General features: G+C 39.6%; 1 protein-coding gene across 1 annotated transcript in view; it reads left to right on the forward strand.

Annotated features, from left to right (window-relative positions):
- Window positions 1–18,579, forward strand: part of LOC146002013 (uncharacterized) — a 48,589-nt gene that overhangs the window by 18,401 nt on the left and 11,609 nt on the right. Inside the window, exons 3-4 of the mRNA XM_083139721.1 lie at window positions 4,944–5,005; window positions 7,665–7,700. Of these exons, the coding sequence (XP_082995847.1) occupies window positions 4,944–5,005; window positions 7,665–7,700 (98 nt within the window). The remainder of the gene's footprint in view (window positions 1–4,943; window positions 5,006–7,664; window positions 7,701–18,579) is intronic.

An 18,579-nucleotide genomic window follows, 5' to 3' on the forward strand; every position in this document is an offset into this window, starting at 1 on the left:
TGATATACAGGGTGTCATTTTAATGGCGCCCATGGACCACAGAAACGTATAGAGGACATCAAAACAAACGACTTTTCTCAGTAACATTTTTATCGTTGGTGTGTAGTTTCGGCGCTACAGTCGTTGAAAAAAGTCCGTTTTGCCGCCTGAAAACTGGCAGCCCAGCACAACATTTGATCGCATCTGTGACGTCATTTCTTGCGGTAATACGGAACACGGCAGTATTGCAAGGAACAAGAGACAAAATTCGATATTATCACTTATTTTTGAATACTTTGTTTTTTCATCATTTTTCGTATCATTGCTTCACTTCCCGTTGGGTTATTGAATGTGATGCCTTGCTTTGTCTTACGGTACATAATGTGGCTGGTTGAAACTATGTCAGTTTTCACAGAATATGTGTGTTCCTGGCAACCCTGGCAGGCACCGCTTTACGACAGAAAATGACGTCTCAGATGCGATCAAATGTTGTGTTGGATTGCCAACATTCAGGCGGCAAAACGGGCTTTTTTGAACGACTGTAGCGCCGACATGACGCACTAAGGAGAAAAATGTTACTGAGAAAAGTAGTTTGTTTTTGATGTCCTCTATACGTTTCTGTGGTCCGTGGACGCCATTAAAATGACACCCTGTGTAATCGAGATAAATCGCGGCTTCCTCTCGAATTTCAAGGCCTCGTAAAAATTGAGACGAAAACAAGATTGACCTCTGTAAAATCGAGACTATATCGAGACTCACTGTCTTGTTTGAAACTTCGAATGAATGTTGAAAAAATAATGTAAACCAACTGTACTATGGAACATCTACTTGTCTGTTATAGGTGTTTCACCTACATCACAAACAGTTGCATTGTGGCTTCGAGCAGCCATGATTGTGGCCAGTTCTTGTAAACTTACGGGATTCAAGCGGGCGGGCGAGAGATTCTAACACAGATATTCGTGATTTAAAACAAACGTCCAGTTGGTGCAAATTGAACGAACGCTATGTGTTACACAGTTCCTTGCAAACTACAAATGAAATTGGCCGCAAACATGGCGGCTGTGCGCATCCTGACGTTACATGAAACCCACCTATAGACAGGAGGGATTAATAGATTCTGGTCCCTTAGGCTATAATTTGCTTTAGGTCCTGCCCTACTGAACCAGACAGATTTGCTCTAGACACACTTACCGTACACACACCGAAGGAAAAGTAACCGACACTACATTACGGTAGCCACACTTCTGGAAATAGAGTTAGGATGTAAGAAATAGTGTTGGACGATATATCGTTCAGACGATATATCGCGATATTGAAATATTGTTGACGATATATATCGTATCGGTGATATATCGTCACGATATTTAACGATATATATCGTGTTGACGATATACCGTCACGATGTTTTGGCAATATACAGAGTGTCTCATAAGTAATAGCGCAAACTGACACAGGTGAAAGTACACATAATAGAAGCAGAAAGGTCTCAGTACACATGGGTCTGCAAACTAGCCGTTTTCGAGATAATTGCGAATGTGTAGTTACAAGCCGCCACTGACTTCATTGTTTGTAAACGTCGTCCTAGTTGATAAAATGCTAATAATGTGTGCGTATGTGTGGTTAAAAGCCGTCATTGATTGCATTTTGTAAACACAAAGTGCTTTAATCCTTGCGCGGTACGAGGTTTGCTCTTTATTTACAAAACAGAACATTTCCGAGAGATCGCGTTGTAATGAAACAGGATGGATACAATCAGAACAGAGAATTGTACGTGCTTGTGACCAATTCCGAAATGATTCGGAGGCGTTCGAAAGAATTCGAAACTCAATGCGGATTCGCGTACGGTATTGCATCCAGATGGAAGAACGACACTTTGAACACCTCCTTTAAAAGGTATGAGTGTACAGTAATTGTAACTTAGAACATACGTACTAGTAAAATAGTGCTGTATTCCTTGTTAAAGTAAGTAGAATGTTCAATAAAAGCAATGAGATCTCCTGATTTTTCATACTGTATTATTGGTATTTTACCAACTAGGACGACGTTTACAAACAATGAAGTCAGTGGCGGCTTGTAATCACACATTCGCGATTATCTCGAAAACGGCTCGTTTGCAAACCCATGTTTACTGAGACTTTTTTGCCTCTATTATCGTGTACTTTCACCTGTGTCAGTTTGCACTATCACTTTTGAGACACCCTGTATATCGTGTCGGTGATATATCGTCACGATATTTAGCGATATATATCGTCGCGATATTTGACGATATATATCGAGGAGGCGATATATCGCTGATATCAAATTTTCGATATCGTCCATCCTAGTAAAAAGCTATTTAAATATTATAATTTATAAACTAACTCCCTTCTACCTTCTTCCATGAAAGAAGCAAGTAAAAGAACTTGACATGTTGTTCTATTTTGTTATAATCACATTATTAAGAATTTTAATAGTGGATGGTCATTTCTGCCCCTTCAGCGTCTCACTTTTATACAGCCCCACCCCCTCCCCTGGACTTGCGGCCACTAAGCTACAATGCCGAATCCCCTCTGGTCATACATAGATCATGTATTTCGTTTATTGTAGACACAAAGCAAATTATAAACCTGTGCTCTGTGGTTACATATACTGGGTGAGTCTTTTAAAAGAGGCCTCGTGGAAAATGTGTTCCTTGCATGTAGGCAACCCTGGTACACCGAAGAGAAGAACGAGGTAGAGAACAGTCCAGGATATCGGTGCCAAGCAGTTTCGACAACATGACATAGAGGGGGATTGAAAAGAAAGTGTTCAGTAGTGAACTTGATGCAGGCAGCGTGCAGGTCCGATGAGTGTAGTTGAGCGGCGAGGAAAGTTGTGAGTGTGGTTCGGTGGGTCAGCATGGTGTTAACGGTGGAGCAGCGTATCTTTGTTGTGGAGACGTATGCACGCCTCGGTTCTTGGAAACAGTGTGCAGATTTGCTTACGACGGAGTTCGCGTTGAATGGAGTTCCAGCGAAGGCCCCAACCAAATCAGTAATGCATAAACTGATTGCAAAATGGCGGGAAACCGGATCGTGCTGAATAGGCCAAAAGTGCGTCCAAAGACTGTCCGCACTGAGGCAAAGATGGTCGACGCAGCGCAGCTAATGATACCCAGTCCACGAAAATCATCTCGGCGTTTGGCACAACAGTTGCAGGTGTCCCAGTCAACCGCTAGGCGGATCCTGAAGCAAGACTTGAACTTGCACGCATTCAAAGTTACCGTGATGCATCAGGTGCGGGATGTGGACAAGGCAGCTCGCGTGCAGTTTTGTGAATGGTTTCTGTCTAATATTGCTCCAGAGGTGCTTCATTTCTGATGAAGAATGGTTTCATCTGTCAGGCTACATAAACTCCCAGAACACGCGACACTGGTCAGGTGACAATCCACACGTATTCATGGAGGTTCCACTGCCCGCCCAGAAACTCGGTGTCTGTGTGCCGTGTCGTCACGCATCATCCCCGTGTTCTTCCATGAGACGGTGAACTCGGCTCTTTACATCAGTAACATATTCAACGTGTTTGTTGAACAACTGACTGAGGATGAGCGAAGGAACGCTTCGTCATCATCCGTGGCACGAACCAATCTTGGCCACCTCGTTCTCCAGATTTATCACCCTGTGATTTCTTCTTGTGGGGAGCTCTAAAGGGACAGGTGTATAGCAACAACCCAGAACTCCAGAACAACATTATCACAGCTATCCAGGCTATCCCGCAGGATGTCCTCGCCCGTGCTTTTTAGAACATGTGGTATCGTCCGCACACGTGCCTCGAGGTCAACGGAGGACATTTCCAGCACCTCCTCTAGGTAGGTTGTTGTCACACTGTACTGTATTTACAGAAGAGATGTTTCATTCATTTACGTTTATGTCAAGTTGTCTAAACTGCTTGGCACCCATATCCTGGACTGTTCTCTACCCCACTCTTATCTTCGGTGTACCAGGGTTGCCTACATGCAAGGAGCACATTTTCCACGGGGCCTCTTTTAACAGACTCACCCAGTATATTAAGGAAAACATTGTTCTCCGAGGGATCGTAGCGTTGAAACGGGGCGTTAAACAGAAATCTTTATTAAGAACGGTTGTTTTCTTTAACGGCCTCTACACTGTGAAACCTTGTGTGATGAAGCGCTATGTATGCTGCCTGTACGCACTTCATGCTGGAGTCGAGACTGTGGCAAATCTTGTTCCATTACCGCTCTTAACCAGGAACAAAACGTAAAACCATCCAGTTGTGTTTATTTTTGGTAATACTTTAAGAATGTGCTTATTTTGTGTGCCAAATAATATTTAGAGAATATTATTCCAATTTGTAATAATGTTAAAGTGAAACTTTTCCTATTAAAATACAAGAAACATTGATGAAATTTCATTTACATACTTGTTTGAAGATAAGAAATATACTGCTAACTGCACCCAAAAAAATAGACAACTTACAAGGGGAAGTCAAAAATTAAGGTTCCCAACTCATGCACTTTGTGTACACTATATTTTAACGAAAATTTTTACCTGTGCAACGAAGATAAATCCTTATACTATTTTGCGACGTAATCACGTGCCATTTGACCAAGAACATTATTTTAACAAGCAACACTTAAACCCACTAAATTATTGCTACAAATTCTACTCCCCTGCTCAGGCTCCAAGAGTCAGTTTGGCGCTTTGCAGCCAGAACACGCTCCTCTCTCTCCAGGCAAGTCACATGACTACTACATTGCTGCCATCTGTCGGATACATGGCTAAATTCTACGTGATAGCATAGGGTTATAACGTCAAAATAGACACCTCGAACGTACATACTTTTTATTGTATTTTTCTTGCCACTAAGCCTCACAGGAGAAAACCCACAACCACAACGTATTATTTACAAGCTTATAGATATATTTTATGAATATACATATAATCGTGTTATCAATGTTTACTGTAATCTTTGTTCATCTATTTCAGGATTTGCCCGCCAGTTCAAAAAAGATTTCGACGATATTACTACTAAGAGAGGAGCGTCCAAGGTAAATAGTCCTTATTCATTGCCGAAGCAGAGTAATTAGCTGGTACAGTAGGATGCATAAGTATTACCAAGCAAATTGACCAGCACTAAGTTCATGCACTTTGTTTTATCCAATGAGAGATTCAAGTATTGAAACAAAATACCAAGCAAGATGCTTACAGCCTCTGCACTAACATAATTAAAAATCGATTTTTTAAAGATAAGATGCAAGAGAAAAGTTAATTAAGATAGTCAAGAACAATTTTCAATGCAATACTTGTGCATCCCACTGTACACTGCCTCGAAACTCACGAAAGTTTGAAGTTTGAATCTGAGCATAGACTTTGGCGTTCTCTTTTTATACCCCTTAACCACTGAATCGATATTCAGCTTCATCTTGATTAGCCAAAAGTGTCACAAAAGTTACATACAAGGCAAGTAGTCCGCATCAAAATGTACAGTTGTTGTTTTTAGTCTATACGAGGGTCATACAATAAGTTCGTGCCCTGTCCTACTTCCGGTAGTGATAATGGGAAATTTCTTTCATCACTTCTCGACATAGTCTCTTCCGAGTGCCAGACACTTACACTATCGTTTTTCTAATGCTGCAATTCCAGTAGAATAAAATGTTCTGTCTTGCTCCTGTAACCACCCCTTCACAGCGTCCATGATATCTGAATCATTATGAAATTTCTTACCACGCATCTCTTGCTTTAGTTTAGGAAACAGGTAGTAGTCCCTCGGGGCCAGATCTGTAGAATAAGGTAGATGTCGCAAGCTTATGAAGCCACAGGATTGGATAGCCGCTGTTGTTACATCTGTCGTGTTTATGAGCAACTGTCAACATTCGAGACACCCAACGACAACTTTCTCTTTTTAATCTCAAGTGGTCAGTTAAAATGGTATGAATGTTACCTTGTGATATGCCAACAATGTCAGCAAGTGTCCTAGTGGTGAATTTCTTCTCAGTGTTGATTAATTGTTGCACACGATTGATAGTTCCCTGGGTAATGAATGCTCTTCCATCTTCACATGACTCAAGACCGCAGCTGAATTCCCTATTCCACTTCTTTAAGTGGAATACGAAGGTGCTTTATCCCCCAGTGTCTGCACCATTTCATTGTGAACTTCTTGAGGTGAGAGAAGGCTCGTTTTTTTTCAATAAAGCCTCATCTTCTCTTACCTTTACACCTCTAATACAAAAAGTTTATTAGATACATGCTTGCAACTAGCAACACATACAACATATGGTTACATGAGTAATACTAAAGAATTTAGTTCATCAGACACAGAAGCGGGTCAGGGCACGGACTTATTGTACGCTCCTCGTATATTTATCACAGTTTCACTGAGAGCTTAGATTTGATATGTAGGTAAATGTACTAATTTTAGGCTTTGATCTGTGTACTTTATTACTTTCAGAGTATTCTCGAAGATTTTTCAGGCAGATTTTTCTATCAATGGCTGTTTATGTATTTTAATATATTTTGTATTGTACCTTTACATTTTATGTATTACTTGATTATCATCTTTTATTTTAAATTTGTAGCATATATATCCTTACACATACGTACGTACTGCTGTACTAAAGCTCGTTAGCTGTTTTCAGCAGGATGATTCAAGCATAAATAAATAAATAGATAAAAAATCTGTTTTCTGTGTTACGCTATTAGTTCTTTTCAATGAATGCTTATACTTAAAAGTTACATGAAAGCTTCTTCTAAGTTACACGTATTTACCAACCAATATGCTGTTTTCTTTTAATGTAACTATATGTAACTCAGGACGTTTAAGTATAACTGAATCTCTACCCGGACTATAACAAATGCTCAATTTAGCATAAGATCTGTTAATACATATTTTTGTGAATCTCGTTGTATTAAGATTGCTTCTTAAGCTTTTTCAAAATCGGAGTAGGTATATTGTATCATATCAGATTGACTGATGTAAGTAGCTTTATTTAATGAATTAATTGTTTAACAACGAAAAGGATGTTAGGTCATACAAAATTGTTTCAACCTCTTTATAATCTGACGTCTCATTATTTCTCTTTTCATTACAAATGTTCTTCGTTCTCATTGTTTACAACAAAATAACATGACATATTCCATTTCCAGTTCTTTTATAATACACACATGTTTTTGACACGTGCCACACATACGACCACAGGTATTACTAATATTAAGGTCACAATGAGGCAGATTTATGCTTAAATGCATGTTCTTTTCCTGTTTCAAACAAAAAACTTAATTCAGTGTATTGGGATCACTTGGAGGAAGCTTGACAAAGTATTTAGGCTAATTGCATGCTTTAGGGGGTCTTTTCAAAATACGCAAGAATTTTCTTTAGGATTCGTTATTATATTGTTTTTGGAAATATTTAGTGCGTATTGAAGCACATAATTAGCCTTCATGAGCTAATTTTCTACATTTTTCTAATTACGTAACATTACCCTTGGACCACTTGGAGAACTGGTAAACCTATAAAATACTGAACGTCAAGTGTCTCTGCTGCTCAGACATTTTTCATCTATTTTTTTTTTCAGTTCAACAATAATACCTATGACTACCAATTACTTTCTTAAGCTACTTCAAATTATGAAAGTTTATGTGTTTTAATTTGCATACATGTTTCACTACATCTAAAAAATGATGTTCATTTACATTTGCTCTTGTTTCCAGTGCTTCGGGCAGTGCATATTAAATCAACACTACTTGGTAAGTACATGCTACAGTTACGCAAGTGTAATACACGCCATTACCACATGAATATAATAATAGACTGCCAAGTACATCATTCGATTATTCGTTACTAAGGTGGTTATAATTAAAGTGACGGTGTTCAGAGTGGTACAGCACGGGCTGTAATGAGAGTAGCAGTCTGAAACTTTGTAGATATGATAATGAAGCAATGCGCTCGCGAATTATGCAAAAAAAAAAAAAAAAAAAAAAAGTTCCAATTCTCGCCACCAGGGTAAAAAATGGCGCTGTAAGCAGTCAAAACGTGGAATTTTCCGTAACTCTGACGTCAAAGTCGGTGACATTGCCTAACCATTGTGTGAGCTCCCTGGTTGTTGTTGGTGACGCTTGTTGCTTTTTTTTCCTTTAGTGATGTGAATGTTCGCCGAACATTAAAAGTTTGATTTTTCCCGTGTAAAAAGCAATGGCTATTGCGAAGAAAGACCGTGCACTGCTAGTGAAGTTGTTTTACCAGAATGGGAGCAATAGTAACGCTGCACTGCGGAAATATCGCCAACAGAAAGGGCTGAGAAGAGGGCCCATGTCAATTAGTGGGCTGAAGAAGATGATGAAGAAATTCGAGGAAACAGGTGAATTGGGTGTTGCACCAGGGAGAGGAAGGCGGCCCATCCCCGTGGAAGTTGTGGACGAAGTTGCTGTAGCTGTAGCTGACCGTGCAGCACATGCCTCAACTTCTGCAACCAGTGATAGAGCTGTGGCACGTGAATTGTCACTCCCCTGGTCAACAGTTCGCAAGGTATTGCGGTGCATTTTACACTGGTATCCCTACAAGATTCAAATTGTGCACCAATTGAAACCCCAAGATATTCCACAACGCCGTGAGTTTGCCCATCGGTTTTTGGCACGCATGGAAGTGGATGACACGTGGCCGGGGAATATTCTGTGGACTGACGAGGCGCATTTTACTCTGGTCGGTACAGTGAATACTCAGAACTGTCGCATATGGGGTTCCACTCGTCCACATGTTGTGCAGGAACAACCATTGCACTCAGTTTACGTGACTGCATGGTGTGGGTTCACTAGCTCCTTCATTCTTGGTCCGTTTTTCTTTGAGGAGATGACACCTCGAGGGCCTGTTAGGTGTACAGTGACATCTGCACGTTATAGGGACCTCCTTGTGCAACACGTGATTCCAGCTTTGCAAGAACGGAACTGTGAACACACCACCATTTTCATACAAGATGGGGCAACACCACATGTCGCTCGCCACGTGAAAGATTTGCTGCGAGAAACCTTCACTAATGACCGCATCATCTCTAGGCAGTTTCCAGATGATTGGCCTTCCAGATCCCCCGACCTTAATCCATGTGACTTCTGGCTGTGGGGATATTTAAAAGATCGTGTCTATCAGGGACATGTCCGGTCTCTGCCTGATCTGAAGGCTAGCATACAACGACATGTCGCTCAGATTTCACCAGACATGCTGCGAGCAACCGTCGACCATGCCGTGTTACGAATGCAGCATGTTGCTGAATTGGGAGGCCATATTGAACAGTTCTTGTAACCATAGTTCCTAATAAACATGCCAGAGCCATTGTTCTCATGTGTTTGATCTTTCCTGCCTTTTTCCTGTAACTATACCACGTTTTGACTGCTTACAGCGCCATTTTTTACCCTGGTGGCGAGAATTGGAACTATATATATATATATTTTTTTTTTGCATAATTCGCGAGCGCATTGCATCATTAGCATATCTACGAAGTTTCAGACTGCTACTCTCATTACAGCCCGTGCTGTACCACTCTGAACACCGTCACTTTAATTATAACCACCTGGTAGTAGCAAAATATCACTTAGAAAAATTTGGTATTTAAGTGATATCACTGCAAAATTTGATGTAAATCTATTAACAATTGTTATTGTTATTCATGCTACGGCGATTTTCAAGTAGTGGTAGACACCATTGACAAATTAATTAATTAGTCGAAACAAAATATCAACTAATTAGTAAAAAAATTAGTCAACTTCTTTTTCGACAGAAATTAGAAGTAATCGATCGACTAATATTAGTCCAATTAGTCGTTCGACCAATATTAGTCGAAATAGTTGTTTTGGATTAGTCAAGTGATTAACATTAATCGAAGTAGTCATTCCATGTATATTGGTCAAAACTTTAATTGACTCCTTTACCGACTAATGTAAGTCCAACTATATTTTTTGTTATTATTTTGAGATAGCTTAATTCAGTCTACGTCATGCTCAGGTAGGTTAAATGCATATACAGTTCTAAGTAAGATATAAACTAAAGTGCAATATATGGGCCACACAAACAAGAAATTCCTCTTTTACAAGGTGACAACCAATCAGGGCATTCTCTTCATGCAAACGGAAATCTCTCTATCCTGGGAATCTCTAAAGCAAGGCCGTGCATAAAGAGGGAGAGCGAGTCGGCGAAGCGAAGCAGTACTCGCTGCTGCTGCAATGATATGCAATGCTGCCATCGTTTTTCCCCTCCACGCAATCCCGTTCCTCTCGAGTCAATACTTGCGCAGACACTTGCTTTCGTTCTCTCGCTCCAGAGATTACAGGACAAGCGTATACGATGGTGTCTTCTCACGAAAAAGGATATTCAAGGTTCAAGTCTTCCTTTAACCAGTGTGTCCCTTCATTTGAAGGCCTTAGACCCTTTCAAGTGCCCAAATGAAAAAGTGCAGATAAGGCACAACCAAATAGACTGTGGATGGGAAGAAGAAAATGACAAGATTGTCCCAGTCATGCCCACACTACCTTGCCCTTTGATCAGGTTGCGAAAAGAGAAAATGTTCTTTTGCAGGAATAATGTCGAAAAGTGGGTACGTTTGCCGAAGAATATTCGAACCAAAAACTGCTTATTTACTTATTTTTACTTTTAATGACCCGGTTGCTTTTTTAATTTGGACGTAAACTCAAACTGGCAGTTGGTTAAGCAGAGATTAGAGAAACTTACTTGCTTAATCCGTCCTCTTCTACCTTGTGGTGTAGAGATTTACCAGAAGGATTGCCATCTATCCCTGCCTTGTATTAGATCTTGCACGTCTTTCCAGTCACTGCCCCTTACTTCCACAGCTCTCTTTACATCGTCTTCCCACACATTTCTAGATCTTCCTCTTGGTCTTGACCCCTGCATTTTCAGTTAGTACACTTCTTTGGCTCATGCATTCCAGCCATTCTCTTCACATGACCAAACCATTCTAGAGATACTAGAAAACCGGTCCTAATTTGACTACTTCGACCGATATTAGTTGAAGGACAAATTCGACAACTTTTACTGATATTATTATTATTATTATTAATAATAATAATAATAAAATCGTATTTATTAGAGCGGGTGTGTTTTCTTACAACAGACCCTTGTCTGGGAGATTAATTATACAATACAATGGAATAAAGGGTTTGAAGAAACAAAGAAGGATTGCAAATCAATACAAATAAGAACAATTACATATGTACGCGGATTTGTATAATGAAAAATTATTGAACATAAGTATCTAATGTTTCTTGCTTTTGTCTTTAGTACATACGGTATATATAATTCAGTAATTATACGACTAATTTGACTACTTCGAGACTGCCTAATATTCGTCGAACGACTAATTGGATCAATTTTTTCATCCGGTTAAATCTCATTAGTCCATGGTTTCAGTAATCAGCCAATCGACTTACATTAGTCGACCAGCAAATAGCGAAAAGTGTACGAGTGGACGACAGGTATAATGTAATTCTAAAACTATGCTTCAGATGGCAGAAACAATCACAATGCCTTTTGTGCCACCTCTAGGTGAAATCATTAACTTCAAGGATGATAGTGTCCTAAGCTTCATGTTGACACTACTTCATGTTGGATAAAATGTGTATTTTTTTACTACTTGGTTGTTTAGCATTACTTTGCACTTTCTGCGTTAATGAGCATAACCTATTTCTATCATGATTTGATTAGGAATGGATAGCGAAACTAGCACTCAATGGCGTGCGGTGACATTTGGACATTTGAGATTAGGCAAGCAACTGAATATAATTCCATTTCACAGTTACAATTACGATATTATAATACATAAGGGGCATTCCATGTGAAAGTATCCCTGAACCTCAATTCTTAAAATTAGAAGCAATTCTGTAACTTTATCCTGTCTTCTGAGTGAGCAATTTAAAATTGCATTTTGCATAGAAATTCTAGTAATTCAAGTATTATACATAATTATAATAACTATACATAATTAAGTAGGTATTTTACATATTGTTCGTTTATTTTAACTTTTTTTATTTAACTTTATTTTTTATTGTGTTCCACTCGTGACACTAAAAACAAATAATTTCTTCTTTAACTGTTACATTTCTCGCCACAACTCCACTAGAATATTAAAAGGACAATTACCTTCTCTCTTTGTCTTAAATAATTTATTTTTCATCATTTAGGCCTTGAGCCAGGCACGTTGTCGGTACCACTCGGGGGGACAGGTTCTAATATGATTTTTTGTAAGGGTATGCCTAGAGATGGAAAATATGTTATAGCATGTCATAACTCGTTGCCTTTTGTGTGTTATCACTCCACTCCCCATATACCTTGATGTAAATGGAAAGTTTTGATCATTTTTAATATTTCGACTTTTACTATTTGAAATGACAATTACAGTAATTACGATCAAAATTAATAATGATGATGATAATAATTAAGATTATAATAATTACACTAATTAAAATATGTGAATATTTTAAAAATTTAATTGACAAATTGGATAGGATTTAACACCATTACTTGATTCAATTGGCTATTTGCCCATCATTAATGTCAACATATCTGAATTAACAACTGAAGTGCGCAGCTGTGAGTATGACAGTAGCAGTCCAAGGACAGTGTAAGAGTTCAATGAGGAACGAGGAGAAGTGGTACAATTCCTCTAAAGTGCGATTTACCTGAATCAATGGCGTGGTGAGTCATACGAAGGATGGAAGCTGAACATATAGCGTGTATATTCGATTGCAAACAACGGGAAATGTGCAACGAAGGCAAGGTCAAGGCCTTCCGCGAGCAACAACAGCAAGAGACAACGGGTACCTCTTGTGAACAACCAATTGGAGCAGACGACAGAATGCAACTAAACTACAACATGCTATCATTCCCACAGCAATAAGGTCAAATCAAACTGTCTGCAATCTCCTTCTTATAGATGGCCTCTAAGCATATATACTCATGGTGTGTGTTCCATCACTGTACAGCTTTCAGTTCGTAGAAACTTGGCTGAAGAACATCACAATTGGGGCCACAACGAAGGGGGTTGAGCGGTGTTCGATGAGACGCGGTTCAGCCTCCAGCTTTACAGTGGAACACGCTATAACCCTGCTTTTGTACAAGAAACATTCTAAAATGGAAACGGTGGACTGATGGTGTGGGCTGTAATGAAAATTGTGGGACGTACGGACCTCCACGTCGTCCAAAATGACAGTTTGACCGCCCTTAGATATGGGGACGAAAACTTCAGATCTCTTGTCATGCCGTGCACAGATACAATAGATGATCGTTTCCTTTTCATCGGCGATGGCGATATTGCTCGTCCTCACCGAGTTCTGTTAGTGCACAACTTGCCCGAGGGCGAGGAATATTGAGTATGGAGTGGCTAGCGTGATCAATGGACTTAAATCCCATAGAGAATGTCTGGGATGCACTTGGCAGACGCATTCTAGGTAGGATGGCACCTCCCTTAACTCTTCCAGAGCTGATATTGCCAAAAGTGAACAGTGGGGAGGAATTTCCCCAGCTCTCTTCGATAAACACAGCGAGTCCATGCCACACAGATGTGCAGCGGTGTTGGCCGTTCGAGATCACACACCATACTAGGGGCGAGTTACTGCTGTGACCCTGTCCGTTTCTGAGCTGTCCTCTTGATGCACACATTGTTCTATAGTGACGAACATCATGTGCCCATTGGTTCAAGCTACTGTAGGGCCTTTCTGTTACCTGTACTAATCCATATTCTACTGCATCTGTTCTCTGAATGTTCTCTCAGTTGCATAAACGTTGGCTGTACATGGTTCTCATCTAGTTATTTCTGTTCCTCCCTTGATCCAAGAAGAAGGCAGTGGATAGTAGTGGGAGGGCAATTATCACACAAGGCACTATTTGGTCAAATTATTGTGACAGCACAGAATCGGAATATTCAAATGGGATTTCTCTTAGAACCATTATCATGGGCTTCAGAGACATACTTGCAGAAAAATGTTATCCCCTGAGGAAATATCTGGAAATTCAGCCACGGCGATTGATGGTATGACTCTTATTCAGAGAGAAAAAAAAGAAGAGGAGTCAAACTTTGGTGAGGTCTATCTGCCTTGTCCATTGCCTTGCGGAACGAAATGAGAGTCCAAGAATCGATTTCTGTTTGATACATATAATGAGACGTCTCTAAAGACCACCGAAAGAACAATCACTTGGAAGAACTCTGGCATCAGTCACAGAGCCTGTGCCGGATCTACAAGCCGCAAAATTCCGCAGTGGGAGGGGGCCCGGAGACAATTCAGCCTTTAGGGGGCCCTCAGCCATTGATATAATAGAGGGTTCGTATATGCGTATGTAAAAAATAAACTCAGTTTACTCAGGGGTACAGAAACGAGTACAATATATACAGGTAAAGGCAAAGTTAAAGTTCCCTCTGCACATAGCAACGTGCCTTGAAGGCACATTTAGGGTATATGGGCCCCACATATTTTCGACGTCGGCCATCTTGGAGGTGATGTGATCACCACCACGCTGCAGCCGCCCTAACCCCGCCCCCCCCGTACCATTTGAATTGAGGCCGGGAACACAGCTTTATGCAGGGACGAAGTCGGAAAAATCAAGACCTTAAATCACGCACCCTGGGTTCCCCTCGTGGCAGTCAGACTAGAATCAAATGAGGCTAGAATTTCACGAGAAATGCAGTGGTGAAGGGTTCTTCAACCTATCTTTAATCAGGAAAAGGTTACGCCTGCATGATTGTAACAAATGTATCATTTTCCAGGTGTGAGAAAACAGTGTCATATACATATATCACATCACCCCGTCCCATTTTTTTTTAAAAAAGAGTTGAATTCAATTGGCGGCCACCAATATGGCGGACGTCTGCTTGGAACACACCAATGTGGTTCCCCCTAAGCCTAACCTGTTTCTATCATGTCCAATTGTACCCAGCCTATCTCCTTTATTTTTTTCAAGGGGTCTTAAGGGACTTTTGAATCACACTCAAGACCCTTACATGTGACTTTGTCAACATGAGATGAAGAATTACACCCCTCCTCCGACACACACAGTTAGGTAGAGGGGGCCTTTGGTAATATTTTCCGGGAGGGGGGGGGCAAGATTTGTAGAGCCGACACTGCACAGAGCATCGCATCTTCCCAGATTGTCAGAACGTGAAGGAAATTCCTAAGTAACTTAATGAATAAAACAATTCTAATTGTTAACGAATGTAGGAAACCATAGCATTTTGTAAAACGTTTGAATACAACACTTCGCGAACTGTGGAGATAAATGATGCAAAATCACATCTGAAGCGAGCCCCAAAGTGCTCAATCTCAACTGTGAACATTAAAAAGAGATGGTAATTTGTTTGAGATTCCTTGAAACAATCATGGTTAAATTGTTTCTGAAATATAGTACCAAAATACCCTTGATGGTCCTTGACATTAGAAAAATAGCTTCAATTCTATTGAAAATATTTGTCAAGATGTGATAATTCTCCATACGCATTTGTAAGAAAAGGAAAAGTAAGTGCATTGAAAATCCTTCCTGCCAACATACACAGGAAATATTTTTACAGCCTCGGAGATCAATGGTATCTCAATGAAAAAGTAATGGTCAAATTGTACTTCTCGTGCTTACTGTATGCTCCTAAATCTTCCGTACATTATGTGAATGACATGGCATGTCCTCTATTATGTGCAAAAAGGGTGAGATAGACATTTATCAACTTGCACCTTGAAGGAACTGTCTCAAGAAACATGCTTAACGTGCGATTATCAAGCCGCTATAAGCAAGATAAGTCTTCTGAATGACCATGTATACCTAGTCCAAGTGGGAGAAGGTGGACATTGAAAAAAACACGATGGAGCAGAGCAGCTGGTACATGGCATTGGATGGAATGGCAATCAGCACCTCAAACTGTGTTAGATCTACTAGCTTGCAACTCCATTAGAAACTGCCTCCCCGATGGCGCAGTGGGAGCGTCGTCGCCTTGTAATCAAGGGGTTCCCGTTTCCATACCCAGTGGAGCCACGTAGTGGTTCGGATTCCACTTTAAACTGTAGGTCCAGTCCCAATTAGTCTTACTGTGCATAAAGTGGAATTGAAACACCAAATCAATAAACCAACCAAATCCATTAGAAACTACAAACTGCGTCTTCTGTCTAAATAACATCAGGTGCACTGACAAGTGAAGACTACCCACATGTGAAAATCAATGAGTTGTAACACCCATTCAGAAGATGATGATGATGAATTTAAATAATAAAATTTTGTTTGTTAAATTATAACATACATTCGTATTTAAGATTCAGCCACTATAATTATTGAAAATTGTAAGTAAATGCATTTACTGTAATCTATGTCCGTATATAAGCAATATAATAAAGTTTTATTATTATTATAAGGATTATATTAATATTATTACACATAATAATTATAGTTATTATTAAATAATATTGAACTTAATAAGTCTGTTGAAATTAAATTTATTTATTCAAATATTGTGATGAATTTATATGCTACGAGGGCCACTATTTATATTTTGAGCCATGGCAACACTGATTGAAGTTAGGCGTGATTTGACGTTTGCACGGAATAGTCTGGCATTATTGACCATAACGTACTTCAAATGTTTTGTCAATAGCTTGATTTGTGTTGTTTATGTTGCCTTGGAGATTGCGCGACAACAATAAAATGGAATTAACTCGTGATTATTTTCGTGCGATGATTTTTTACGATTTTCGACGTGGATTATCAACACAAGAGTGCATCGATCAACTTACTTCCACATTTGGCGATGAAGCCCCATCCTTTGACACTGTGAAACGCTGGTATAACGAATTTAATCGTGGCCGCCATTCGCTCAGCGACGAGATTCGCGAAGGTCGTCCAAAATCAGTTGTTGTTCAAGAAAACATTGATGCTGTGCAAAACCTAATACTGCAAGATCGTCATGTGACATACTGTGAGATTGAGGCAACCATAGGCATTAGTTCCACTAGCATATATAAAATATTACATGATCATTCAGCTGTGAGAAAGGTATGTTCTTGTTGGATCCCACACAATTTGACAAAAACTCAAAAAGACGCTCGCGTCAATTGGTGCAAACAAATGCTCAATAAATACAATCGTGGTGCTTCAAAAGACGTATATAAGATTGTAACAGGTGACGAATCATGGATATATGCATATGAGCCGGAACGTAAACAGCAGTCGACTGTATGGGTGTTTCAAGATGAACCCAATCCAACAAAAGTTGTTCGCGCTCGAAGCACATCGAAACAAATGGTCGCCTGTTTTTTCGGGAAAACTGGTCTTGTGGCAACTGTGCCTTTTGAGGAACGTAGAACGGTCAACTCTGAATGGTACACAACAATTTGTTTGCCAGAGGTCTTCGGTCAAATACGGAAAATAAACAAACGCCGTCGGATCATTCTTCATCAAGACAATGCCAGCTGTCACACATCTCGTCTTACAACAGACTTTACGAACAGTCAAAAAATCGAATTGATGGGTCATCCGCCGTACAGTCCTGATTTGGCACCCAATGACTTCTTCTTGTTCCCGAATGTCAAGAATAAATTGCGTGGACAACGATTTTCGTCGGCGGAAGACGCCGTTAATGCGTTCAAAAACCATATTATGGAGGTGTCTCAAGAAGATTGGAAAAACTGGTTTGACAAATGGTTCGAACGAATGCAAAGGTGTATTGACCATAAAGGTGAATACTTCGAAAAACAATAAAGCAGTTTTCAATGCCAAATTCCTGTTTTTTCATTGTTAGGCTCAAAATATAAATAGTGACCCTCGTATTTATAAAAAATATGAAAAAACATAATTTTTCGGCTATGGTTACTAATTCAATAATATTAGATAAAAAGCAAAGAGTTATGAGATTCTATCACACATTTTCCAGTTCAGAAAAAAATCAAATGAGAACCCATCCCCCAGAGTGGTAACGACCGCCTAAATTTGAGGTCCTGGCTCATGGACTAATTTGACAATTCACAGAAATCAAAAGAAATTTCTTATTAAGTGAAGAGGCAGTGTTTTGTCTGTCCCACCCGTGACACAAAATTGTTCACTTACACATTGGGAAAATATAGGTTAGTTACGTTTAATCAACAGTGTAAAGTTTCATATTTCATTGCACTGAAACAGAAACGGCGTTGCTGTCACGAGCGGAATACACCAACTATTTTTTTATGTTAAATTAACTATTCTGAAAGTTTAGGAACATTTTTCTTACAGTTTCTGTGCAAGGAATTATGAAGTAAATACTATTGATTAAACATAACTACTCTTAAAATACTTTCCTGGATTTAGAGCTACAAGCAACAATTTTGTGTTACTGGTGTGGCAGATAAAATACTGCCTCATTACTTAATAAGAAATTTATTTTAATTTCTGTGAATTGTCAAATGATGAAAAAAAAATACTAAGACAAAGAGTTTGGTTTGGTTTGAATTGGTGTTTTAAGTCCACTTTATGCACAGTAAGGCTAATCAGGACTGGACCTACGATTTAAAGTGGAATCCGAACCACTGTGCCATGTGCCTCTACCGGGTTAAGACAAAGAGAGAAGGTGATTGCCCTTTGAATATTCTAGTGGAGTTGTGGGGAGAAATGTAACAGTTAATG

The sequence above is a fragment of the Lepisma saccharinum genome, chromosome 18 (genome assembly GCF_977018435.1).
Source record: "Lepisma saccharinum chromosome 18, izLepSacc3.1, whole genome shotgun sequence".
Lineage (NCBI taxonomy): Eukaryota > Metazoa > Arthropoda > Insecta > Zygentoma > Lepismatidae > Lepisma > Lepisma saccharinum.